At 31.9% G+C, this 15,357-nt stretch overlaps 1 protein-coding gene and 1 pseudogene across 2 annotated transcripts; both read left to right on the top strand.

Moving 5' to 3' along the window:
• The first annotated feature begins 1,701 nt into the window (after positions 1–1,701).
• On the top strand, positions 1,702–1,773 carry GGTG_20205 (annotated as a pseudogene). Its single transcript has one exon. The product of its transcript is annotated as a tRNA-OTHER (tRNA).
• Positions 1,774–14,745: 12,972 nt separating this feature from the next.
• GGTG_10364 (hypothetical protein) lies at positions 14,746–15,135 on the top strand (the record flags this gene model as incomplete). The annotated part of the gene is made up of 1 exon (XM_009228237.1): positions 14,746–15,135. A coding segment is annotated over one exon (390 nt), but the record flags the coding sequence as incomplete, so codon positions are not given.
• Positions 15,136–15,357: the final 222 nt, after the last annotated feature.

Raw genomic sequence — 15,357 nt, 5'->3', positions numbered from 1 at the left:
CATTTTTAACCATTGTTAGCAAGCGCAATAAATAAAATACAAGCAAATGCATTATTTAAATACCGGGGTATTGCTTATTTAAACCGATTTTTTGCGGTAATTTTAAGCAATATCGAAAAACCCCAATTTGCAAATGTAATTAGCAATTAAAAAGCTTGCGGGGAATACAGTTATTAAATAAAAAAATTACAAATCGTTCGAAACGTTCCGGATTTGTTAGGATTTGGTAAAAAATAACTTTTCCAAATTAATACTTAAATGGATAAAAATAACATTGCTTTTTAACCGGTTCCGCCCCAAAATCCAAATACAAGTAATATTTAAAAGCTTTTTTTACATTATGGAAAAATTGCAAGCTAAAGCTTTTAAAGCAAAAATAATATTGGAATTGCATAAAAAAATACCGGGGGATACCGTTGCTTTAGCCGCTAAAAAACCGGTTATTTGCTTTAAATACGGGCAATTAAACCATATCGCTGCAATATGCAAAATACGAACGGATAACCCAAAAACCCCGTTGGCTTTAGCAACCACATAAAAAGCAAAAAGGAAAAAGCCCGAAATACGGTGTTACGGGTGTAAAAAACTGGGCTATATTGTTACAGTTAGGCCTTTGCTTTTAAGGTAAGGCACCAAAGGAGTATCGAACAGTAGCACGTGATTTAACAAATTGAGGGGATTTACAAAATAATTTGGGTACGGTTTAAATGCTTGCTTTAAAGGTTATTTGGAAGCTAACTAAAGTTTAACTAATGCCGAAGCCCTAGTTAAAAATTACTTAAAACAGTAAAAAACCCTCCTTTTTTATAGCCCGTCCTTTATGCTATTCCTACCCTTTCCAAGAAAATAACCTGTAATTTTGTCGACAAATTATAAATTATTTAAATAATTTGTAACCTTATTAACAAATTACGGGCGGTTTATTTAAATTTTTTTATGGTAAAGGGTAAGCGCTTGCTTACCCTTCGCTTTTTTAGCCTCCCGTTCCGGCCGGGTAGTTATTGGTTGTAACATTAAATTCCCTTTTTACCGGCTAAACCCTTTTGGCCTATTTATATCCGTTTTTCCCATTGCCAATTGTAAGTATTATTTTTTTTACTATTTAACCATTCCTTTTTTTTAACAATGTTGGATTAAGTACAAAAACGCTTTGCGCGCTTAACCTTTTAACGCAAAAACCTTTTTACTTTGGTTTTTGCATTGGTTATCGATATAAATTTTTGTTTTTTTATTAAAACGTTTTTAAAAAAAATATTTATTTGGTTTTTCGCAAAAATTTTTTTGTTGCGTAAAATGTTTTGTTTGCAACCGTTTTAATTGCAACATTTTGGGTTCTTTACTTAAATAATTGCGCTTTATTGGTTTTTAATACCAAAAAATTAAAGCCGAAATGCGGGTTATTAAAGCTAAGCGTTGTGCTTTAAACAACCGTTTTAAACGTTTTCGCAAACAAAAGGACCTTTGGCTTAAAAAGCAGCTGCGGGCGTTATTTCGGGGTATTAAAACCGTGGAAAAATTGGAGCAAATAAAACGGGCGGAACAAAAAAAGGCTGTTTTGGTAACGGCCAATTCCTTCCTTCCTTTTTACCCCAATTTTTTTCCTTTATTCCTTGGTTAAGCAGCGTTAAGGATCGATTTTAATTTTAACCCGTTAGCCCTTTTTTAGCTTAATAAATTGTAACTTCCTTAACAATTCCTTTTAATCGTATAGCGCAATGGTAACGCGTTCGCTTTTGTAACGGGAAATCCTGGGTTTAACTCCCGGTACGACCTGGTTAAATTAACGATATCGGCTTTCCCAGCCGGGGTTATCGATTTAACTTTTTTTTCTTTTTTTTTTGTTAATTCCAAAAGCCCAAAGTTTGGTATCGATTTTAAATTGCTTGCGCTTTTTTAATCCGGTAAGTTGTAATTTTTTTAATAATTTCCATAAATTATATAGCGCAATGGTAACGCATTTATTTTTGTAACGGGAAATTTTGGGTTCGATTCCTGGTGCAACCTTTGTTAAAGTTTTCGTTTTACGCATGTAAAGGAAAAGCTTCGGCATTTTTTTTTGCTTAAACTTGCTAGCTTATCCTTTAAATATGCTATAGGGTTTTTTTTTTTTGCTTACCAAATTCTTCCAAATTTGGGGCGTTTTGCAAACTTTAAAGCTATTGCTAACTTTTCTTTAAGCAATATTTTTGCAAAGCTTTTTGGCAATTTCCAAAGTTTGTTGTATTTTTTTACGTATTGTACTTATTTTTTTATCCTTCCTATTTAATAAAGTACTGTTTTTTGCGGTAATGCGTTTGCTTGTTAAAAATGGCTTTAACTTTTTATTTTTGGTTAGGGTTAATTTTTATTAATTTGGTGCTTTTAAGGCCCGAAAGCGCTAGTTTTAGCAAAAAAACGTAAAAACCCGGGTAAATGCGCATAATTAATAATAGCTAGAATTCGTAATTAATTGGAAAAATAATACGAATAACCCGAAAAGGTCCCCATTTTTTCCTATCCAGCTTGTTGTTTAACTTTTTTGTTTTAATATTGGCGCGCAAAAGGTAAGCGTTATTCCTTTCTTTAAAGGTTGGTTTTTCGATCCTTTTTTTATTAGCTTGCTTTGCCATTCGGTAACGCAAATTTTTTAACTTGTTTTAAAGGTTTTGGTACAATTTGGTAAGCTTCGTTATTTGGATTTTTGCTATTAAAGCTTTAAATTTGGCTTTAGGCTTGTTGTACGCCGTAAAGGTATACTTATAATTGGCGTAAAACGGCGTTTTTTTTGTGCTTTTATGCATAAAATTATTGTAAGCAAATTGGGCAATTAATAACAATTAAACCTAATTATTCTATTTGTAAATAACATAATAGCGTAAGTACTATTCCATCGTTTTATTGGTTCGCTTTGTTTATCCATCCATTTAAAGGTAATACGCTATTAACAAAGCGTATTTTATTCCAAAAAGCGCCGTAAGCGTTTTTTAAAATTTGCTTATAAATAGCTTGTTTCGGTTCGTAATTAATTTTTGCGGCATTTTATGGTTTATTATTACGTACCAAAAAAAAGCATAAGCTAAAATAAGCGCGTTGCTACTTTTTTTGTATGGTAAATACAAAGCATACTTTGTAAGCTTATCCATTATTACCAATATGCTATTATATTGTATTTTTGTTAAAAACTTTTTAAATTTAAAAAATTTAACGATAAAATCCATAGTAACTTTTTGCTATGCCTTTTTAAGCGCTAACAATGGTTAAAGCAGCCCATAAAAAAAATGCTTGCTGGGCTTATCCTTAACGCATATTTGGCAATCCTTTATTGCTTCCAATATTATTGCCCAAATTTCGGTAAACCCGTAATGCTGCCAAAGCTTTTTTTATATTTTGGTAACCTTTAAATAGCTATGGGCTAGCAACCCATGGATTTCCAAAAAAAAATTTAAAATTTAACTTTGCTTTTTAATTATTAAAACCATTGCTTGCTAAGCTAAAACCAACGCTTCCTTTGGTTTATGGGCCAAAAGCGTTTTAATTTCTTTTAAAATAGCAATTTCGTAATTGCTCCTTTTGCTTAAAGCATTTGCCTTTCCGTTTTCCAATTTTTTTCGGTACAAAATTTAAAGGTTATAATTTTAAAAATATTGGTTCCAACGGATTTAACGCTTATTAAAGTTTTAGCTTGTAATAAAATGTGCTAAATTTTTATGGTTGGTATATACCGTTATTTAATAATTTATTCCATATAAATATACTTTTTATTTTTCCAAAGCCTTAATAATAACGAAAAGCGTTTTATTATAAATTTAGTAATTTAATTTAAATTTTTTAAATTTTTGCAAAAAAAAAAGCGCAAAAGTGCAACTTTCCTTTTTTATTTCGTTAACTTAATTATTTTCCAATCGCGTAATCCAATACGTTAATTTCGATTTCGAATAATTTATCGGGGTTTGGAATAACCAATATTGGTTTTTGTAAAATAGCGCTTTTAAATTGTTTAAAAACAGTTTGTTTTCGAGCCCCCCAATAAAATTGGGTATCGTTTTTAATAAAGTTTGTAAATAGCGTAACGCTGCCATTAAACCTTTGCATAAATCGTTAATAAAAATTAAAAAACCCCAAAAACGCCCGTACTTTTTGTACGTTAATAAACGCTAGCCAATCGGCCATTTCCTATATTTTGGCTAGGTCCATTTTAATTTTTCCTAGCGTAATAACAAACCCGAAAAAGGTTATTTCTTAAGTATGCCATACGCATTTATCCGGGTTAATTAAAAACTTTGCGTTTTGCAGCATTTGTAATATTTGGTGCATATATTGCCTATGCTTTTTTAGCGTTTTTAAATATATTAAAATGTTATTTAAATACGTTAAAACGAAAATGTCGAAATGCTTTTAAAAAATATGGTTAATTATCCGTTAAAACGTAGCTAGCGTATTGGTAAATTCGAAGGTTATAACCAATAATTTATACACGCCAAACCGTATCCGAAAAATAATTATTTACTTTTGTCTTTTTTTAATCCGAAGCAATTTATATGCTTTTCGAAAGTTTAAAGCCGTAAAATATTTGGCTTTGCCGAACTTATTGCGTAGCTCGTCGATAAAAAGCAAAAAATATCGATCCTTTATTATAACTTCGTTTAATGGTTGGTAATTAATGCATATTCGTTCCTTTCCGTTTTTTTTAGGCACAAATAAAATTCCGTATCCTATTAAAAATGTTAAAGGTTTAATTACCCCTTTTTTCAAATCCTTTTATAGCTATTTCTTTAACCCCTTTTATTGCTTAAAGTTAAATTGGTACAATTTTTAATATTTAAATTGCGCATTTGGCTTAAGTTTAATTTTATGGTTAAACGGCCCGTATTTTGGAAGCACCGTTTTTAGGTTTTTTTAAAATAACCTTTAATACTTATGGTATTCCAAAAATACGTTAGCTAATTGTTATAGCCTTTATTTAAATCCATCGTAAAACGTCGTTATGGTTTTTTATAATAGGGTTTAAAGGTTGCTGCTTTGCTTTATTTCCGTCGAAACACCCTTTTTCGGCTTTATTTTTACATTGCTTGCGGCCCGTAGCTATTAAGCTTTTTTAATTGCTAATAAAAGCTTTTATTAAAGGTTATTTTCCTTTTAATTAATTTTTGGATTGTGCTTTTGTAGTTACGGGATTTTAAAAACCATATTTTTGTCCCGTATTTTTAACGCGTCCAGCGTTACTTGGAAGGTTTTGCCTTAGTACCGAAAGCTAAAGTAATTGGTTTTAATATCGATTTATCCATTGTTATATTTAATTGGCTTTTTTTTATTATTGTAAAAAAGTATGGTTTATTTTTTTTGCGTACAAAAATACCATATCGTAATATTGCTTGTAGCGATACGTAATTGCTTTGGGCACCGCAATTAATTAAAGTTTTTAAGCAATAAAGGCCTTATTGCACCCGTATGTAAAAGTATTGCTCGTTTGGGCTAATCGTTGCTGCTAGGGTTTTTATTGCAAATAGCTATCCTTTTTATGGCTTTGGTACAAATAAATTCTTTAATTTTTTATTTCGAATTGCTTTATCCAAAGCTTAAATAGCTTTATTTTTTACTTTTTGCGCACCCCTACGTACTTTAAGTTATTAGGGTTATTAAAAAGTTTATACAAGCTTTTTACGTCCTCGTTATACCGCGTTGGTATGTATAAAAGCTTATATTTTATTTACCATACCTTAGCTTTTTGCATGGTATAAATTTTGCATTCCAATTTTTTGCATTTTTGCCATTCCAAAACCTTAGCAACGCAAAGCATAAGCTATTAAAAATTGGGTTAAAACATTGCTAACTTTCCGTACCTTTTGGTAATAAACCATTTAGGTAATTACTATGCTAATTTAAATTTGGTAATTAATTCGTTGGTTTATTAACAAAAAAAAAATTATTTCGAAGCTTTTAAACTAAATGTATCGTATAATTCGTAACGAAATATTCCTTTTAAAATAACCACAAATGCTTTTGGTAATTGGGCATAAAATTGTTATGGTTTTTTCCTTTAATGCTATTTTATAGCTTTTTAACCCATTTTTGGCTATACGTTTGCAACCGGGTATATTTTCGGTACGTAATTGGATGGTTATTACCAAGCCAATTAATAAAGCGCCCAAAATCGTTTTTAATTAATGTAATTTCGTAAAAAATACCGTTTTCGTTTAACAAATTAACGTTCCAAAAGTACCGTTAAATTTTAGCTTTGTTCCAAACTTTTTTGCCTTTTTAAAATTGTTTAATTACGGTTTTCGGGCGTGCTAAGTACAAACTTTTTTTTTGCTTTCGTATAGCAAACCCGCCTTAACAAAACGTTTTATAATTAGCTTAATCCAATAATGCTACGCATGCATATGCCGAACCGTTAAATTTAACTACAATAAATTGGTTATAATTTGGTTTGTTTTTTTTTGGCTAACGCTTAGCTTATGCCCAAAAATCCTGTAAATTAACGCTTTAATTGCGTTTTAATTTATATTTTTGTTGGTACCGTTTTTGGTACGCCGCCCGTATATATTTTTGCGAAAAGCGGGCATTTTTAGCTTACCGGCAAAAGCTGCTTAAACTCCTTTTATTGTTTTTTTTTAAATTTATTACTTTTAAACGTTATTTATCCGTAAAAACTTTTGCTTGTTACCCAAGCCTTTATTAATTTGGGGATAGCAAAATCCGGGTTTTAAAAAATTTTTACAATATTTTTTATGGTTAGTTTATTTTTTTTTTCGTTGCTTTTTAATTTAAAGTCGGAAATCGAACTGGTTTTAACCCAAAGCTTTGGGCTATGCCTTTATTAAGTTATTTCGTTTTTAAAATTTTGCTTTTTAACAAAAGCATTTAACATTTTTTTTTATTTAGCAACGCGTAAAAGCTATTCCTAAAGTATTTTGTTTTGTAGCTCGGGGTTTTCCCGAAAATTTTTATCGATTTAAGCTTGGTTGCTTTCGTTATTAAAATTTGCTAAATTGTTATTGCAAATTGTTACAAAGTTTTTTCGTTTGGTTATGGCCAATCGTTTGCAAAAAAACTACCTTATTGCATTTTTATTGGAATGGTAAGCAACGCAATGGTTATTAATGCACGCCGTTTAAAAAAACGCAAAGCCGGGATAGCCATTATCTTTTGGTTTTGTCGCTACTTTCCTAATTGCCGCTGCTGCTTTGGGTTTATCGCTTTAAAATATTTTTTTTATTCCTTTTTTTAAAAACAATTTTTTTTAATATGCCCCGGTTATTTATACTAAAAGCATTTGCTATTTTTAAGGTTTTGGAATTTGCGCTTCCTTTGCTTTTAATGCGTAGCGCCGGCGTTAAAATCCATAAAGTTAAAGTAACAATTATAAGCTATGGATTTATTGCGGTTAAACCGTCGTTGCGGTTGGTTGCTTTATATTACAAACTTAATTTTTTAGCTTTTTTTTTCCAAACGGCGTTTATATAGCCTATTGCTGGTTTTAATTACGATAATAACGTATTTAACAAAAAATTCGGGTTGGTTAATTTTTAAAATTTCGTTTTTTACGTTGTTTCGAAATTTATTATACAAATGGGCCATTTTGGTTTTATCGGTTTAGTTAAATTTGTTAGCAAAGCGTTGGAAATTTAAAACGTACTTTAACGTTGCGCTTTTTTGTCGGAATTAAAATATTTTTTTTTTGGCGATTCGTTATTTGTTAATTTGGCCAAATACGTTAGTAATTTTTTTTTCGAACCGGGCAAAGTTAACGAAAGTAACTTTAATTTTTTTTTGCTTTTGTTGTAACTTTTAAAAAAATTTGCCCATACGGGTTTAAACCATTTTTTTACTTTGCTTTTAAAGCAAATAGCTGCGTAAGCAACCTTTTATTTTTTAATTATAAATTAAATTTGGTAAAAAGCGAAGTACTTTTAACATTCGGTTAAAAAGGCTTTAAAAGCGCTTTTTTTACCGTTGTACCAATTAGGGGTAAAAAATTTGTAAATTCGAACCGCCGTTTGCGGAACGCTAGCTTATTGCTTAAATTGGGTAAGGTTTGCGGTTATGGCTATAAACGCGGCCTTAGCTTCCGTTACTTTTATTATATTGTAAGTTTTTTTTGCGTAGCTAAAATGTTTGTCGTTCCTTTTTGTAAAGGATTTGCCGATTTTGGTTGCTATTGCTATTATTCGGTACTGGTTCGGGTGCTAAACAGGATTAATTAAAATGTTACAATTAAACCTTTATTTTTAAAGTAAAGCATTAAAAAAGTATCGAATAATAGCACGTAATTTAATAAATTAAAAGAATTTATAAGGTAATTTGGGTACGGTTTAAATGCTTGTTCCAAAAGTTACTTGGAAGTTAATTAAAGTTTAATAAATGCCGAAGCCCCAATTAAAAATTACTTAAAACAGTAAAAAACCCTCCTTTTTTATAACCCGTCCTTTATGCTATTCCCACCCTTTCCAGGAAAATAACCTGTAATTTTGTCGATAAATTACAAATTATTTAAATGATTTGTAACCCCATTAACAAATTACGGGCGGTTTATTTAAGCTTCTTTGTGGTAAGGGGTAAGCGCTTGCTTACCCCTCGCTTTTTTAGCCTCCCGTCCCGGCCGGGTGGTTGTTGGTCGTAACATATATCTAGCCGGCGTGCTTTAAAAAAAAGCAAAATATTGTTATTTAATTCGATACCGTTATTTGGCCGTTTAAGCATTAAAGCTTAAAAATGCGCCCCAATGGTTAAAACGCGTCGGAAAACCGAAATATATTTACAAATTAACGGTTGCCGGGTAAAGTTAAAAGCATTGGTTAACAATAAGAATAACGTTAATTTAATGCATAACCGTTTGCTAATAAAAGCAAAAAAAATACCGGTGCTAAACAAGGGCTATTTAGCGTAATTCGATACCAAAAAGCGCATGTTTATATAAAAAAAAATGCAAAACCCAAATAACGGATAGCTAAAGAATAACCCAAAAATTAATGGTATTTTACGTAATGGTGCTTTGGGCCGGGTACGATATTACGCTAAGCATGGTTTGGTTTTAACAAAAAGACATTAAAATCCGGTTTAAGAATATAAAGTAAAAGTTCCCGGTAATTACCAAAAAGGTTAAAATAATTTTGTTGGAAATAGCTAAAAAGCTAATTTAATTGGGACAAACGATAACCGTACTAACGGTTGCACGTTCGAAAACCCCGAAAAACCCCGGGGAAAAGCTGGAAGCTTTCCCAAAGTGGGTTAAAAAAATAATTGCAAAATATGCGTAACTTTATAAATTAAACCTTTTGCTAAAACATATAAATTAAAATTACGCAATTAAATTAAAAAAAAACGATGCCGCTTTACGTGTGTATTTATACGCTGTTATATTTATAAAAGAAACCTTAATGCTGCGGCTAAATACATGCAAATAGGGGAAAACCTTTGGGTTAAGCCTAAAAAGGAAAAACCTTATACTTGCGTTCCCGCCTTTTTGGCGGTGCGCTTCCGTAGCGGTATTAAACCGCTTTGGTTAACGTTTACTTTTTTCCACGCTCAATTGCTCGTAAGGGCTTTACCCGGGAATTAACCGTTTTCCCGCGTGCAGCCCCTTTTGCAAAAAGCCGATAAGGCCGCGTTTTGCTTGTTTGTAATTGGTTAGTTGGTTTATTGTTCGATTTGCCAAACTGGCCTTTTTGCCGGGGGGTTATAAATCGGGTCCATTTTGGTTAAAAAGGTTTTTTGCCGGTTTTTTTGCTTAAATTTGTCCAAAGCGTTTAAAGGGCTTTTTTACGCATTTAACCTGGTTTTTTTAGCACCCGGCCCTTTTTTTTCCCGTTACCGTCCCATTGGTTTGGCTTTTTGCGTTTTAGGCTATTTGGGGCGGTAAGGTTGGGATTGGGGTTAAAGGTTGCAAAAGGGTTAAAACTTGTGGTTAATATTTAAAAAAAAAAGGGATAGTAATCGAATTTATCGGTTTGTGCGTGCGCTTGTTGGGGGTAAGGTTGGGCCTTCCCAAAGGCCTTCCCGTTACCTTTTTTTTGGCTTAGCCTTTTGCATTTTAAGCTTTCGAAATGGTGCGAAAAGGGTTAGGAAAGGTTGGGGTTAAAAGGGTTGGAATTAAATTAATTGTTGAAATTGTTAATTAATTGTACGTGGGTAAAAATTAATTCGGGCGAAGCCCGTTAGCGGGGCGGCCCTTTTCTTTTTCCGGCTTAGCAAGGCGGGCGGCTAAGGAATAAAAAGTCCTTTGTGGTTTCGACGGGATTCGAACCCGTGGTCCTGGCGGGACCGGCCTGGTGCAGAGCCACTGCATTACGAGGCCCGATGCCGCTTTACAAAAGCATTTATTTTTTATCCAAAAAGGAATTAAAAATTTTCCGGAAATATTTCGACGAAACCATAGCAAAAGGTTGGGTTTAGCATTTAACCAATCCCGTTAACGCCAAAATTTTATTTATTTTAAAAAAGGATAAAAAGCTCCGTTTTTGTATCGATTACCGAAATTTTAACAAAATTACTAAAAAAAACCGGCTAGCATTCCCGTTAATTTATAAAATATTTAACCGGGTATTTAAAAATTAATATTTTACCAAATTGGATTTAAAAAACGCTTATTACCGGATTCGGATCCGGGAAAGGAACGAATGGAAAACCGCTTTCCGTTGCAAATACGGACATTACGAATATTTAATAATGCTTTTTAATTTAGCTAACGCTTTAACAACGTTTTAAAGCTTTATTAATATAGCGCTTGGAAAATTAATTAAAAAACAATTGCATTGTATATTTAAACAATATTTTTATTTTTTCGAAAATACAAAAAAAGCACCGCGAAACAATAAAAACAGTACTAAAGCAATTTAAACGGTTTAAGCTTTACGTTAACCCGGTTAAATACAAATTCGAAACGGATAGTATCGATTTTTTAAGGTTTAAAATAACCAAATTCGGGTTAAAATCTTGCTGGATAAAATTATTGCAATTTTAAAATAAAAAATACCGGAAAGCGTTAAAAACATTTAAATATTCCTAAGCTTTACGGGGTATTATCGGAAATTTGTAAAAGGTTACGCGGAAATTACTATGCTTTTAACAAACCTTTTTAGCAAAAACACCGTATTTTATTTAAAAAATATTGCGAAAAAAGCTTTTTGCAAATAAAAGCTGCTATTTACGAAAGCTTCGGTATTAATGCATTTCGACCTTTTAAAACCGCTATGCATGCGAACCAACGCTTTAGCTTTTGCAATAAAAACGGTATTGCTGCAATTACAAAACGGCCGGTAGCACCCGGTAACTTATATATCGAAAAAGCTATAACAAAAAAAGCTGCGTTATATAATCCTTAATTTAAAATTGCTAGCAATCGGAAAAGCTTTTAAAAAATAGCAGTATTATTTAGCTTATTTACAAAAAATTATTAAAATAATTACTAACCATTTAAACCATATTTATATAATAACGAAAAAAAAGTAATAAAATGCTAAATAAAATGGCTCGAAAATTTAGCAAAGTATAATTTTACAATTAAATGGAAGCCAAAATACCAAAACCCCGCAAATGGGTTGTTAAAACGCTTTTAAAATATATTTGCGAATAGCAAAATTAATATAACTGTTGGTAGGAGTCTGGTACTCCTGTTCTAAGGCTCGGAAATCTCCTGGTAGAGGTGAACAACGATCTTAATGATTTGGGGAAAATCCTATTATTGTGCACACCGAGGAAGGAATCTATCTGCCAAAAGAAGGGCACAGGATTGCCCCTTATATGCGCAGGGATGATTACCCAAAAAGGTGGTTCCCTGCTTTGCCTAAAGCAGATAGAGTTGGCCCGTGCGGGATCCGGAGGATCCCAGAGCCTTTTGTAACAACCTCCCTTTCCGGATCGCACGCGCACCGCAATGCTGTTCCAACAATAACGAAAATAAAATTCCGGGGCAATTTGCTGGTTAAATTTAAAATAATAGCTTAAATTAAAATAACCATTACTAACGAAAATACCAAAACGATATTGCAACGCATTTTCGAAGCACAAAAAACAAACAATTTCGTTTAAAACGGCATTTAAAAAAACAAATTTAACGTTTAAAAAGCCAAAAATAGCTTATTGCGGTATAAAAAAAAGTTTAAATTTCGAATTTAGCACCGTTTAAATAAATAATGCTTTAAAAATAATATAATAATTTAACGGCGGGTTATAAAGGGGTAGCTAAAATTTTAAAAAGGTTTAAACGGCAATTTAAATAGCCGGGTATGGTTAAAAAAGCATGCAAATACGTACGAACGTATTAAATATGCCAGCAAATAAAGCCAAAAATACAAGCACTTTACGGGTTTTTAATACCGTTGCCCGTACTAAACCGCCCGGGACAAAAGCTATCGATAAATTTTATTAAAAAGCTTTTAACGTTAGTAAATGGAACCGGCAAAAAGCGTAACGCAATATTGGTAATGGTAAACCGGTTTATTAAATATAGCTTTTTTATTTTAACGTTTACGAAATTAACCAATAAAAAACTAAGGAGCTTTTTATTTATATACGTTTAAAAATTGTTAAAAATACCCGAAAAAATTGTGTTAAACCAAAACAAGCTATTTACAAACGGGTTTTGGACAATTTTTGCCGGACATTTAAAGGTTACGGGAAGGTTTTTAACAGCGTATTACCCGCAAATTAACGGGCAAATAAAACGAATAAACCAAGCAATAAAGCATTATTTCCGGTGCTTTTGTTACAAAAAGCAAAACGATTAGGCGTTGCTATTGCATTTAACAGCATAAATGCACAATATAAGCGTGCATTTGGGGTTGTAAAAAACCTTAGCGTTTTTGCTAATAAAGTTTTACTTACGAAAGCTTTATAACCTTTAGGTAATTAAAAAAAAACCTTTAGCAACGGCCGAAATTAAAGCGGGGGCTTTGGAAGCAATTAAAAAGCAAGCTAAAAAATTGTTAAAAAAAGCAAATAATACGTATAAAAAGTACTATAATAAAAGCAAAACCCCGGTGCTTTTTGGGGTAAGCAATTGGGTGTTGCTAAATACGGCAAACATTAAAATAAAAAGGCCGTTAAAAAAGCTATTAAATAAATGGTTAAAACCTTTCCAAATTTTAAAAGTAATTGGGTTGGCCGGGCTAGCGTTCCGGTTAAAACTTTTTGTAAATTACCGGATATATAACGTATTTCCGGCAAGCTTGTTGCAAACGTTTAAAAAAAACCCAGCGAAAAGTTAAAAAATAAAGGACTAAAAATTAAAAGGAAAAAAAAACCGCTTTAAAATAAAGGCTTTGCTAAAATATAAAAGGCTTTTGCAAAAGCAAAAATACTTTGTTAAATGGATAAATTATAAGAAATTGGAAAGTTTGTGAATTTTTAAAAAGGATATTACGAAAAAAAAATTTTAAGCGTATAAAGCAAATTTATTAAAAACAAATTTACAGGATAAAAAAAATACCGAATTTTAGCGGGTAAATACCCGGAAAGGACGGGGGTATTATAGGAAAAAAATAATAAAAACCAAAAAAATGGCCCAAAAAAATGGTTTAAACGTGCTAAACCGGTTAATTACCAGGGAAAAACGTAAAAAAACCCGTAAGCGGTTTGTAATAACCGTAAAATATTGTATTTTATAAACAAAAAGTTAAATGGAAATGGTATAATACGGAAAACGCTTTAAATTAATGGTACAATACATTTAAATTCCAAAAAACATGTAAAATGTAATACATTTTGGAAAGCCCGTAAAAGGCATGCTTAACGCAATACGCTAAACAATTACCGCATTTTAAACGTACGTTATGGTAAAACACCATTGCTTACCCGAAAAAAAAGTAAAAAAATTTCCGGATAATATAACGAACGGGCTTAAGCGTTTGGGTAACGGCAAATGCATGTTAGCGGTATTTAAACCCATTAAAAAACGAAAAAAACGCATTTAAAAACTATTTATTGGGGCATTAAAGCTTAATTAGTAATTAAAAACATTGGAATTTTGCAATATTGCAAAAGCAATATAACAAAAGGAAATTATAATTTTAATTGTAATAAATTAACAAAATCTTTTTAAAATTAATTACTTTTCGAAAAGGGAATACCAATAATTAATTGGGAAAATATAAAAAAAAATCGATTAAATGCCGTATTTAAAAAAACCAAACCCTTTAAAAACCACGTTTTTTTCGTTAGCGCTAAAATTATTGCTGCTAAAATTGTTAGCGCTGAAAGCAATATTTCCCGGCGCCGATACAAACGTTGCACTTTTACGGGGAACCGCGCGGTTGTAAGCTTAAATATCCAAATGCATTGCAATTATAACAAAGCTAGCGGCAATATTACCAAAAAAATAACCATACCTTTTTCGAAACGTTTAAAAAATGCTTTTATTTTGTTAAAACGGGTTTTAATAACAACCGAAATTTAAATTTACCTTTTTGTTTAAAAGGAAATGGTGCGAAAGTATTGGAATATTTTTTAAGTAATTTCCAATATTGCAATGCGGGCAATTTTACGTTCGATGCGCTTTTAAACAACGGTTTAACGCTTGTAACGCGTAAATTATTTGGTTAACATGGTATAAAAAAATTTGGCTTTTTAAATAACTTTGCGGGCGCGAAATTGGGCTTTGGTAAGCTTTTCGAAAAATTTTGGTATTGCTTTAAAAAATTGCTTGTAAACGGTATTTAAAATTTTGTAAAAGTTTTAAGCCATTTCCCAAAACCATTTGGAAAGTTTAACGCAAGCTTTATTATTAATTACGTTTTTGCAATAAATGCATTTGGAAAACCCCGTACAATTATCGAAGCATATCGGTATACAAAGGTTAACGGCATAATTTTAATATGTTTAACAATTAAAATAACGGCTATAAAATACCGTACGTTCCGTATAATTGTTTTTAAAAAAAAGCAAATAAATAAAATTTTAATTATTGCTTTATTAAAAATCGATAACCTTTTGCAACGGAAGCGCATTGCAAATACCCATATAAAACGAAAAAAAGGCAATGTCCGTTTCGGGAATAAATTTATTAAAATCGAAAGCGTTGCGGCGGCGTTTGTTGCGCGCTTTACGCTTTTTTTTGGCGGCGGTTTTTTTGCTGCAACGGTTAAAGCCCGCCGGGGGGTTACCGGCAAAACGTTTGCGGGAATTTTAAAGGGTTGCAAGCGCAAAAGGGCCCAATAAACCCGCGGCATTTAAAAAGCTTACCGGAAGGTTACCGGCAAAGCAATTGTTAAGGATTTAAAGGATTGGAAATTCCGGCAAATCCGAATTCGAATTTAACTAAACCATAATAATTAAAAAGGATACCGAAGGGTTACCAAAAAGGCGCTAGTTATAAAGGGCCGAAAAACCAAAAAAGGCTAGCGGGTTAATTGGGTTCGGGGAGTTAACGGGGGCTAATGG

This window comes from Gaeumannomyces tritici, assembly GCF_000145635.1.
Source record: "Gaeumannomyces tritici R3-111a-1 unplaced genomic scaffold supercont2.5, whole genome shotgun sequence".
NCBI lineage: Eukaryota > Fungi > Ascomycota > Sordariomycetes > Magnaporthales > Magnaporthaceae > Gaeumannomyces > Gaeumannomyces tritici.
The sequence above is the reverse complement of the archived record's forward strand: the minus strand, read 5'-3'. Positions and strand labels throughout refer to the sequence as shown.